Source organism: Plasmodium berghei (assembly GCF_900002375.2).
Source record: "Plasmodium berghei ANKA genome assembly, chromosome: 14".
Lineage (NCBI taxonomy): Eukaryota > Apicomplexa > Aconoidasida > Haemosporida > Plasmodiidae > Plasmodium > Plasmodium berghei.
Genome location: NC_036172.2, coordinates 582402 through 595923, shown reverse-complemented (window position 1 = coordinate 595923; position 13522 = coordinate 582402). Strand labels below are relative to the sequence as shown.

General features: G+C 21.8%; 3 protein-coding genes across 3 annotated transcripts; 1 reads left to right on the top strand and 2 right to left on the bottom strand.

The window, feature by feature from the left end:
* Window positions 1–473: 473 nt before the first annotated feature.
* Window positions 474–3602, bottom strand: PBANKA_1414600 (inositol polyphosphate kinase, putative; the record flags this gene model as incomplete). The annotated part of the gene is made up of 1 exon (XM_034567475.1): window positions 474–3602. One exon carries the CDS (start codon window positions 3600–3602, stop codon window positions 474–476), a length of 3129 nt encoding a protein of 1042 aa, XP_034423968.1.
* A 2302-nt stretch (window positions 3603–5904) lies between these two features.
* On the top strand, window positions 5905–8194 carry PBANKA_1414500 (protein kinase, putative; the record flags this gene model as incomplete). Its single annotated transcript, XM_034567473.1, has 13 exons — window positions 5905–6047; window positions 6163–6354; window positions 6497–6538; window positions 6621–6696; window positions 6770–6815; window positions 6913–7013; window positions 7152–7170; window positions 7264–7333; window positions 7430–7489; window positions 7573–7615; window positions 7709–7791; window positions 7906–7947; window positions 8125–8194. 13 exons carry the CDS (start codon window positions 5905–5907, stop codon window positions 8192–8194), a joined length of 987 nt encoding a protein of 328 aa, XP_034423967.1.
* Window positions 8195–8647: 453 nt separating this feature from the next.
* Window positions 8648–12515, bottom strand: PBANKA_1414400 (exportin-T, putative; the record flags this gene model as incomplete). Its single annotated transcript, XM_034567472.1, has 4 exons — window positions 8648–8707; window positions 8813–8974; window positions 9099–9188; window positions 9303–12515. The coding sequence occupies 4 exons, from the start codon at window positions 12513–12515 to the stop codon at window positions 8648–8650; spliced, it is 3525 nt and encodes a 1174-aa protein (XP_034423966.1).
* Between the last annotated feature and the right edge of the window lie 1007 nt (window positions 12516–13522).

Below are 13522 nucleotides of genomic sequence, written 5' to 3'. Positions count from 1 at the left end.
TCTTGTGTGTGCTATTAAGTTAGAGTGGAATTACATTAACCTATTTTATTTTTATTTTTTCTAAAATTGAAGCCAAGAAAATATTTGGAAAAATAAGACAGTAGCCTTTCTGGAAGTATATAAATTTATATAATGAACGCATGCATATATGTGTGGAATTAACATTTAAATGTTTACATTCCTCCAAATATTTAAAATAGTTGGTACATATGCAAAATAATAGCAATTATAATAAACAATAGCAAATGGCTATAAAATGATAAAAAAAATTATTACATCAACTGGAAATAATAAACTGTGAAAATGGAATATTATAAAAATACAAAATAAAAAAAAAATTGAATAAAGTAAATCATTTAATTCATATTGCAAATATAGTTCAAAATATTAAACCCCTAATATATACATATGTATATATATAGAGAGAAAGAGATATTGAGGAAAAGGACAAAAAAAATGATATAGAATAAAAACTATTCACTTATAGAGCAATTCGAAAAATAATCAACATTAGTTGAGCTTGAAATAAATCCATAAATATGGCCATATATAGGAACTTTAATTAATTTTTTTAATTTATTTTTTATTAAGTTACTATAATGGATTTCTGTAGTATTAAAATTATTAGAGGTATATGCAAATCTAGTAAATTTATAAATATTAGGTTCAGATAAAGATCTACGAATATATTTATAATTTTCATTTGTTTCTGTTAAAGGGATTATTAAATTTTTACGTTTTAACTCATATTCAATGTGCTTATTAAAAAAAATATTTTGTTTTTTCGAATGATTTAAAATAGCATCATCAATAAAAAAGATATTAGTGTTTTTATATTCTGAATAAACATTGAATTCTTCTAATGGTTTATTAATATAATGTGAATAATACATTTTTTTATTTTTATTAATTTTATAAAATTTATTATAGATTTTATTTTTTTTATAAATGCTAGTATGTCTACTATTGGGCATATTATTACTACGCAAATAGTTCATTTGATTTTTTGATTTGGAAAATCTTTTAATATCACAAAACTCATTGTATTTTCTTAAAATATGCATATTAATTTTTTTTTCATAATATATTTTTTTTTTTTTGTCTTTTTTTATACTTATAAAAACATCTGTACATGAATCCGATTTTTCGCACATTTGAAATTTTTTTTTTTTTACAATTTTTTTAAGACTATTCAAATTTAAGCTTTTCTTAAAAAGTAAAAAAGAATCTGAAATACAATTTATATTTTTTAATGCTACTTTTGTATTACAGATTTTTGGTATTTTTGCAAGTGATGATAAGTATGCGAAATCTAACGTATTTATATTTTTTTCTTTAGAATTTTCATAAATTGACAAATTTGATAATTTTGAGCATAACTTTTTTACAGTCAAATTTTTAGAATAAATTTTATTATCATTTAGACATTGAATCATCACCCTATTTATGTTATTTTCATTATTTTCTTTTTTTGATTTAACCTCTTCATAATTGTAAGGGTTATCTATATGTTCACTTTTTTGTAATAAATTAAACTTATTTATATTTCTTTTTATTTGCACTTTTGAATCACTTTCGATTTTGCTTTGTTCATTGTTTGTATATTTGGGATCATTCTTCAGCTGATTTTCTTTATCTTCATTCAATTTATCAAATATAATTTCTTTTTTGATATTTTCATTGTAATTATTTATTTTTGTATTCAATATTTTTATAATTTCCTTATTTTTTGCATCGACATCTATAATTTTATTTTCTTTCCAATCAAATGTGTCTATATGATTATCATTCAATATGGATTTTATATTTATTTCTATATTTGTCTTCTCTTTATTAATTTTTTTATTTTCATTGTTTCCCAAAATTCTGATAAATTGATAATCATCTAACTTTTGATATTTATCATCCCTTTTTCCTCTATCGTTATTTGAAATGTATGAAGCAGAATAAACGGCAGAATTCGAAGTATTGTAACTATTTTTATTCATAACATATTTAGAACTATTACGATTTAGAACTCCTTCTAGAAATGAATATTTATCATTATTAATAAAATAAGAACATTTTATTTTATGATTACTCAAATTGTTTGGTTGATTAATATTATCATCAACTTCAGACTTTTCAGTTTTACAAACATCTTTATATTTATTAACTTTTTGAACGTTAGATACATCTTCCAGTAATGTATCATTTTGTAACTTCCCATAATTTCCATTTTCAAAATTTTGTTTTTGTTTTAAAAATTCTATATTCATGGATTCAATTTGTTTTTTTTTTTGTTTTAATTTTTTGATTTTAATTTTTTTTTTTTTTTTTTTCGTCTCTTTAATTTGATCAGCAATATCCGATTTTATCCTCCCTTTAACAATATTATGATAAAACGGTTGAATGCAATTATCTTTTTTTGTGAGTTCATAATTTTCAGAATAAAAAGAAGCATTAATTTCATAAGGTAGAAAATATATATTATGTATGCAATTATATAATATTTGGATAAAATAAATTAAATTCCGTAATCCAAAAATATATTCTTCATCTACAGAAGGGTTATCTTGTAAATATATCGTATTAGCAAAATCAATCATTCTTACATCTAACGAATTTGATCTTTCTTTTTTATCACTTAAACCTCCATCAAAAACCCATAATAAAGAAGAAGACCAAAATCTATAATGTCTTAATTCAACAATACAATTAAAAAAAACATGTAATTTTTCTAAAAGTATTGGAATTAGTTCATCATATAATAATGATCCATTCCAAAACCAGTTTCTAATTGCCCATGGAATATTTTCTTTACTTAAACTTCTACCCCAATATTTATCTTTATAAAATAATGTGTCTTGTAATTTATTATAATGTTGGCATCCACATAATCGAAACCCTAATGAATGGCTAGTTGTTTTAAAGCTTTTTTCAACTTGTCTTTTCTTTTTTTCTAATGATGCCCCGATTTTTCGTTGTCTTTTTCCCATCTTTATATCTAATACACATGGCCTTTTAAACCCATTTACTAAATCTTCCAAAATAATATGTGGAATCCACTTTTTCTCATTCTTCAGATTTGCTATGTCACCATCATTTTCACTATTATACTCATTGCTTTTCTTGTAACTATTTATATAAATGTGTTCATTCTCACATTTGTTAGAATCATTTATTTCACCAGATTTTATATTATGTATTTCCTCTTTCAGATTTACGCAAATACTTTCATCATTGCAGCGTGCCTCTGTTTCAGTATAACCACAATTTGCATTGGGGCATATATAATCTTTCTTTTTTTCATTCCTATTAACTCGAATATATTTCATGTTATTTTTTTTTTGTGATTTTTCTACCATTTTTGAATTCTTCCTCAATGTTTCACTACTTAAGTCAGAAAAAGAATCGACAGCAATATCTACAACACCATAAAATTTCGGAATAAATTTTTTTAATATTTGTAAAGGGCTAGATTCTGCAGAAGAAGAGTGAAAGTTTTTTAATTTTTCATAAAATATATATTCATTTTCTATCAGCGGTTTGTAAACTTTTGATGAATCTTTGGGTTTGATCAACTTGCAATGACCCCCAACTTGATGTCTATATTCTTCCATGCTTATTCGACAAACTAAATATAATATATATATCGCTCCGATTATATTACTATTAAATATAGTACAATATTATATATAATATATTTATATGGATATACATATATTCCCTTTGACAATAAAAGGGGGAATTTCCTCAAAATTTGATCGCATCTTTGAATATAATCCTTTCTCTCTATATTTTTTTATCGTGAGCCATGCTTTAATAATTTATGCAAATATTTGTTTTTTCCTTTTCTTCACTGTTTTTTTTTTCTGTCATATTAATCAATATTATCACATTTTTACTACACAATATTTAAATAAACTCTTATATAGATTTATGCATATATACAGATAAGGACGTTTTTTACTATTTTTTTTGAATTCCTTAAATATGATATATGCATATCCATAAATATAATAAAAAAATATAAATATATTAATTGAAATTTATGTGGTATGCAGAACAACGGTTTCCCTTTATATGGGTATATTTTTATTCACCCTCAAAAATATAATGAATTTATGCCTTTATTCATTTTAGAATGGAAGCAAATATATAATAAAAAAAAAATCATATAATATGTATAAAGTTTATTATATTTTTAGTCAAATAGTCTCTTTTCCCCTTTTTCTAATTTTTTTTTTAATTTTATTATTGTTATTTTAGCAAAGCAATCAAATATTAAACACTGAAGTATGTGCAACGTATGATGGTGTGGACCCCCCCAAAATGTAAGTAAATAAATAAGTAAAATAAATAAGTAAAATAAATAAGTAAAATAAATAAGTAATAAAATAAATACACAATTGAGAAGTGGAGAAACACCAAAATTTCGAATAGAAACATAATATGTAATGGAATATCCATAAAAGTTAACAAAATAAATGACGTATATAACGCTTATTCGAAAAAACCTTAAATTGTGTACACTATGAACTTATTGAAATGGCCATTACGTATTGAAAGAAAAACAAAAAAAAATAATAAAATAAATATATGTATATTTATTATTGTATATATTTGTTATTTATAATGCTGTCATTATTTTCATTAGCCTCACATAATATTTTATATTGATTTTTTATTGTTATTTTCTGGGGTGGGATTTTATGAAATTATAATATATATATTAAGTCAGTTTTATGCAATTTGGGGATATAAATTATACGAGAAACGCTTTAGATTTAATAAATAAAATTGGACAAATAATAATTCCATATAAATAATTCCAGTTGCTATATATACGTGAATATAGCAATATATATATTTAATTATTGTGCGAATATTATAAGCCAGTCCTATGTATGGGCACACACAAACATTTATACATTTATTTGCGGTGTGCAATACGATATAATACATAAAATAGTAAATAATTTAAAAGGATATATAAATCCTTATATTTCCATAGTTCCTATATTATTACAATAAATACAAAGAAGGAAAAAATATAAGCATACATATGTGCATACGTATATGTGTATATATTGTTTATTTTTATATATCAATATTCAGAACAAAAAATGTATTTTTCAAAAATATTGATGGTTTGGCAACAAACAGTAAATGTAGAGGTTATGTCTATTGAGTTATACTAAGTTTAATTTTTAAATGAAATATATTTTGTGTATTTTTTTATTTTAATCATTCTACATTTAAGACATTCTTATTGTTTGGTAATCATTCTTTGTTTTCTTTTTTGCACTTTTATTTTTTTATGGAAAAACTTGTAATAATTCCTCAAGATATTATATTTTGAAAAATTAAATAAAAATTAACATTCTTTTAATAGCCTATTTCGTATATTTAAATAGTATATATATGTCTAACGCACACATGTGTATGTATGTGCACATGTTTATATGGAGATAATATTTATTAAAAAAAACAGTAAAAATTGGTCTTATAAGTTATATGTATGTACATGAAATATATATTAATTTTTTGTTTGGAAAAGTCTCTTTATTTATTTTAATTTTTTTGTTTTTCTTATGATATTTAAATAAAACTGTTCATTAATTTATATGACTATATATTTTGTAAATTCTTATTTAATTTTTTTTTTTTGAATCTCCATTTGTTCTGTTATTTTTTTTAAAAGATTACGGGTATAGATTAATTTTTTGTTTCGCATGGGTGTTACATTTGCTCGTTTTAAACAACTTATTTTAGAATTATTATTAAATGTATTTCGAATTTTCTCAAATTTACAAACAGTAATATAGACACAAATAATAAATATAAACTTATTTATTTGTGCTATATGCATATATCGAAGAAAAATATAGTGATTAAGCTCATAAAGTATATAAATACAAAATGGATAAAACAAAGGGGAGTATAGCTGATTATCCCCAGTATAAATTGATAAAACTGATTGGAAAAGGAACTTTTGGGAAGGTCTATTATGCAATAGATTTATCTACTCAAGAACCAGTTGCCATTAAAAGATCACCAAAATGGTACAAATAATACTAATAAATATATTAGCAATAATTCTAGTAATTTTGATAATAAAAAGTTATTTATCATTGTGAAATATCCAATTTTATTTACTTTTTATTTCCTTGTCTAAAGGAGAAACAAAGTTTCTAGGGAAGTTGACTTATTAAAAAAAATGAATTACAGTAAAAATATCGTAAATACAAAATCGATTTTTTATACAACAACGGATAAAGGATTTCGCATACAAAATATAGTTTTTAAATACATGACATATAGCTTAGGAAAATTTATAAGATTAAAAAAACAGGAAAAAAGAGAAAACAAGTAAAAAATAACTATATTTTCACACACATTTTATATTAATTTATATAATTAAGTTAAATTTATTATTAAGCAGTTTGAATATAAAAATAGAAAAGTTAGATCACAAAAATATATTTTTTTTAACATTTTTTTTAATTTTTAGATATGAGCGAATTCCGCCAGCTAACTTGAAAACAATAATACAGTACGTAATAAAAAAGGTGTATATATGCTCATATATATGATCATATTATGGATAAACATAATTTGATGCATCTTTATTTTAGTCAAATATGTTTAGGAATAAAAAATTTACACGAGCATAATGTTGCTCATAGAGATTTAAAACCGGACAATATATTAGTAACAAATAAATTAATAAATGTGCATCTAATTAAGCATATGACAACGAAGTAAGTAATGTTTTTATTAATAGATCAATCTGGATACGCCCGATATTAATGTAGAAATATGCGATTTAGGTAAATAAAAAAGTGTATATACATATTTATATTTACAATTAAGTAAACTGATAAATCAATAGTAATTAAAATGGATAATATATTTGTTTTTTTTAAGGATCTGCCAAAAAAGTTGAAAAAAGTATTATTTCCATCCCTTATATTTGTTCAAGATGGTATAGGGCACCGGAATTGCTTTGTGGCTCCATGTATTACACGGTTAGAAAATTATTTATTTATAATAAAACTACCATATATATAAGATATGAATTAATATTCTTAAATATATTCAATATATGATACCAATTATCTGATTTTAGTACCTATGTTGCCTTTTAATTTTTTTGCATTTTACAGACAGATGTGGACCTATGGTGTTAGTATTTTATTTGGAATTCGTTCGTATTTTTTTTAATTTTCATTTAATTTTATTGGATCTTTTAATGTGATACAATTTTTAATATTTCAGCGCTGGGTTGTATAATTTTTGAGCTAATAAATTTATGCCCCTTATTTCCTGGAAAGTTCAAGAAAGACGAGTAAAAAAATAAAAATTTTAATATATAAGCATAGAGAAGTATTTTACTTTCATTTGACCATTTATTTATTATTTTTTATTTTATTAATTTCTAAAGATATTCAGAAGAATGCTCTCAAATAGTAAATTTAATTGAAGTCTTAGGATCTCCTAATATGTATACAACTTAAAATTCGATGTTTTACCTAAAATTAAATAAAAAACAAGAAATATACTAATTTGTTCTATTTTTTTATATAGAAATTTTTACGAAAATATAAAGGATTATACTAGCACCAAAAATGTAATACTTTTATATGATTATTGAAAGTAATAATTCATAAATACTATAATATTATATATTTTATAAATTTTGTTATTTTTTTTTTATATTAAGACTTCACTAATAAAAGAGTTATGTGAATTAGATATTCCACCTTTATCATGGGATCATATTCTAGGAAACATTTTAGAGAAAGAGTTAACAAAAAAATAAATATAGTAGTATTACTTATTCCTTGTCTTATTAATTCAAGAATGCTTTATATTTCAACATCAAAAAATGTATATTTTATATGAAATAAAATTTTGCAGAGAAAGAGATTTAATAGGCATAATAGGTGGGCTTTTAAAATGGTAATAACGTATAATTTTATTTTTCGAATTATGTGATTTATTTTATGTTGCATATATTGTTTTTCATAAGATTTTATATGTTATAGATATAGGAATACTATATATATATATATATATATATATATATATATGTCTATTTATACAACTATTTATTTAATTTTCATTTTATTTTTTAAGGGATCCAAATGAAAGATTAAAAATTGATGAAGTCTTAGATAATTCTTACTTTTCTACATTGCATATATAAAAAAAAAAAATAGGATGCATTAAAATATATAAAAAATAAAATATAAAGAGATAGACATATTGTAAGAAAAAAATACATATATATTAATTTGTATAAGAATATTTATTCAATTATATAATAAAACAAATTATGGGCATATTCACAAATTAGTCATTATTTTATCATTTTGTAAAAATAAATAATATATATATATATATATATATATATTTATAAATATTAATATAATTTTGTTAATATTTAAAAAAAATGGAAACAAATTATTGCATATACATAATTTAATTTTGTATTATTTTGGCTATTTAATAATGTGTGTTTTTCTTTGGCTTTATACGAATTACACTCATTCGATGTTTTATTATTTTACTGTCTATATATATGCATATATTCATTCCTAATATTTTAATTTTCCATTAGTACATTTATATTCAGTTTATAAGTTTTTTATTTTTTTTGTTATGCAGCAAAATTAGATAAAATATGTCTAAACTGTTGTTGATTGTTTTCGTTAATTGCCTGAATGTTCAGAAAAAAAAAATTAATATAATGTATTTTTTTTTTTTTCACATGTATGCACACAACATGATGAAAGGGTGTAAACGAATATATTTTTATTCTTACTTGAAGTAAGACATGAATGTCATTTTGGTTATTTTTAAAAGCTGAAAGTAGCGAATTTTGTAAGCACATTTGTGAATTTTCGATTATCTTTCTTGGTAAACAATTAGTAGTGCCTTTAAATCCACATAGCAATCTAAATATGGTAAGGGCTTCTTGAATTACCTGTATATTAATAAAAAAATTAAAAGGTGTTAAAAATATTGTCATGGCTCAAATATTATTAAATATAATATTTCGACATATATGGATGCATAAATTGGGGGATATTATTAGAATTTATTTTAACTCTCTTATTTTTTGGATCAGAATAATCCAAGAACTTTAAAGAAATACAGATTGCTTCAATAATTTGCATTAATGGGTATTTACTTAATATCTACAAAAATAAAGCAAAGCATATCAAAATATATTTAAAGAACATAAAATGGATATTATAATTATGATAAAAAAATTAGTATAACACATAAGTATATTTTTTTAGAGTATTTACTTCATCCGCAGTTGGCATATTAGCAGCACTGTTCAATATGTTAGTAATAGTTTGGAATGAATATAAACAAATACTCAAATCGATGGTATTTTTATAATTTAAAGAAATAAGTAATATACTTGTAACAGCATCTGCTATTTTTGTTTTTATTAAATCATCATTTGCAAACAAATCACAAAAATGCTTATGATTTATAGCAATATGCTCAAATGAAATAAAATTGTGTATTGCTGTCGGTATATTTAATGATATATTATAGAATATTAATAATAATGGTGATAAAATTGAATTTTGTTCTCTTTGCATTTCAATAGATTGAACATGTATACATTTCCATATGCTTAAATGTATTTGGGTAATATTATGTATATATGGTTTAATAAATGTATCAAAGGATTTTTCTTTATATGTTGATATAAGATGGCATACTAGTATACTTAATTCATTTAATTCGTTATATAAATATTTCAACTCTTCTTGATATCTATTTGATACATTTTTTGAATCATTCTCAGATGAATTATTAGAAATTTGATAAGATGTTGGAGTAGTCATATTAAAACCATTACCACTAGTTCCAGCGTTATCACTATTATTACCCTTTTTCAATTTTTCCATTATCATATTGTATGATATGTTATAAAAATATGGTAATATTTTGATTGTATAATTAAGTGATAATTCTTTGAATAAATTAGAGAGAATTCTATAAGTATAAAGAACAGAATCCCTAACGAGATAATTAGTATAAAATAATTCTAATGATTCACTAATTATTAAACCTAATGTATTATCTAAATCATTGATTAATGTATCTGTCATAGTAATATTTACATTTTTACATAATGCCCCTATACATTTAATAATAATACTACAAGTAAAACTTAAGCACATTGTGCCTTGTTGTGTTTTAGGAGAGTTTATATATAAATTTTTAATAGAAGCTAAATTTTCTAGTAGATTATTTAATACTCCTTTAAAAAATAATATTCTTTCTTTATAAATTGGAATTATTTGTTCATTCATTTTTTCATTTATACTATTTAAATCCGTGTCTGTATTACACATGTTGTTTGTGGTTCTATTGCTTTGTTGATATCCTTCAGCATTTATTATTTTTTTACTCCTTGAAAAATCATGATATAACAACAATAATCCTACTGTTTCATATATATCAATCTGATCATCATATGCATAATTTTTTTCACTATAGATATAAGTATAAATCGATTTTATAGTATCTTGATTTAGTACAAGATTATTAAATGGACTATTAACTATAACTCCATTATTTCGTATTTTTTGATATGAGCATGGAATATCTAAATATGGTTCTAACATTTGCAATATATCTTTAATATAATTTGATATAACAATAGAATTATTTTTGATAAATTTTTTAAAAATATGTATAGCTTTTTTTACTACAGTATTTTTATTACTTCTAATTCCATTAGTAATAAATACATGTAATGAATATTCAATATATTGTGGATTTTTAATAAAAAATAAATTTAATCTTTGAAAAATTTCCATTAAATTGATATTTATAAGATGATTACTACAATTAACAATTTTTCTATTTTTTAGTAATTCTATTAAGCATTCATATAATAAATTGTTGTAGTTTAAAGATATTTCAGTACAATCCTTTTGTTGTTGTTTTGTATTATTATTAGATTCGTTATTTGTACTAGAATTTCCTTTAAATTCGCTATAAATAGATGTAGTAATATAAAATGCATATAACTTACATTCTATGCTATTCCATTGAAGATTATCAAAATTTTCATTTAAATATTGAATAGCATTTTTAGTAATTTCAATAGATTTTAATTTATCAAACAAAATTAAACGTTGAAATAGTTTTTCGATATTTTCTCGAAAATTTAAAAAAGTAATATAATCTTCATCTTCTTCATCATAATTTTCCCCAATATATGATGGAAACTCAAATTTGTTAACAGTAGTGCACATAAGTCTGTTTATAAAAACGTTTAATTTACTCATAGGAATTTGATATGAATTTCCAACAATTCCTCTATTACAATTGTTAGAATTATTATTATTATTTTCAGTATTTGAACCCGGGGAAAATTCTATAATTCCTTTAAACTTAGTAAAAAAGAGACTAAAAAATTGCTCAACCGTGTTGGTTATATAAAAATCATTAACAGAAAATATATCCAATGCATGTGGTAAAATAAGAAATAATAAATTCGTTGCTTTATCACAAACTTCATTATATTTCATAACATTAATATCATAATCTTTTAATTTGGTAATTTCAAAAATTGATTCAACTAATTCTAAGCAAATATTGTTTATTAATTCTCCTTTTTTCAGCATAATATTTTTATTTATTTCGAAAGTGATATCAACTATTTTGGGACTATTTTGTATTATATATACAATGTTAATACTTTCAATAAATTGTATTTTATTAGCAGGATTCATACCTTTTTTTATTAAAGAAGTTAAAAATGGATAACTAGCTTGTGAAATTGGATTTATCGAATTTAAACTGTTATAAATAAAACTTAATACTTTATCATTTACTACATAATTTATATCAATCCATGTTACATATTTTGCTAATGTAAAAATAGCTAGCGATGTATTTTCTTCTATATTTAAATTCATTATGTAATAAAAACATTCTACAATTAATGGTAAATCATTATTTTTTATAGATTCTTTTAAATTTGTAACTATTTGTAAGTTTTTTTTAGCATATGAATTATCTATATATTCTGTATCTAACATATTCATTAGTTTTAGAAAAAAGAAAATATATATATTTTTTATATTCATATCATTATTTACCATAATATTATTTATTATAAATTTAAACCCATCAGCCATATTATTAGGATATAAATATTCAATCAAATATAAATACAATTGTATTAATTTATTAACTACACATGGATCTTCATTAATTGTTATATATTTTTTTTCTAGATATGTATATAATGAATTTTTTATATATATCAAATCTTCAATTTTTAATGCCCCTAATTTTTCTATTATTACATTAACACAAAAAAATTTTATTTCTAATTTATCTGATTCAATTAATTTTGTAATGCAATATTTCCAACTATCACTATTGTTCTGAAACATTTCACAATATTTTCGTGCCTCATTTTTATTAATCTGTGAATTTTCATTTCCGTATAGGCACAAAATTGCTACTTCAAGTTCATCCATCTTTGGCTAGCTGGTTCAGGCGAACAAATAAAAATCTCAAACTCTCGTCGATATATCTTATATAATTTTCTTTAAAATAAGTAACGTCTCAAAATTATCGAATAATATTTAAATAAGCCGTGTAAATAAATGTATCCCGGCTATATAACTATATAATATTTATTCTCTATATATATCTGAAAAAAAATTATATATTTATCTTTTTTTATTCAACTTTGGTATAAATATAAATTGGTAATATGCACACACACATTTAATTCTTCTTTTTTTAGTGAATTTTTTTGTAACAAATATAATGGCAATGCGTGTGTGTGGAAATATATCTATATGGCTTCTTATATGTACTGATTTTTTTGTGTTAAGATTAAAACAATATTTATATGCTTAATGCTAATATTCAAACTATATACCTCATATACAAGAAATGCAAATCAAGTTGGTTAACAAATGTTAAAATAAAATTCGCAGCACATATGCTTCTACAATCGAAGAACTGAAGTTACATGTGCATATATGTACGAATATATATATATATATCCCTATGTATGCTTCGATTTTTTTTTTTTATTGCTCGTTTAAAAATACATTTTTTTCTATCATTTTACATAAAGTTTAATATTTTTATTTGTTTATGTATATAACTTCGTATATAAATATTCACTTTTATATGAGCATATTGCTGCAAAATAATGGGCATATATATATATATATGCAGGCTTATTTTTCAAATGTGATTTTAGGTAATTTGAAGCATAAATGTTAGCAGTAAATAAAAAGCCAGATTTAGGAAGGGTATCGCAATACACTTAATCCTTATTAATTAGTTTGTTATTTATTTATTTATTTTTACCGTTTTAAAATTTCTATACTATATAATGTATGCATCATAAAAATAATTTATCACAATAAGATATATGTATATATGATTGTAAAATACAATACCTATTAAAGTAGGTAAGAAATAAAGAATGTATATATATATATATACTTATGTTATTTTCTTGACA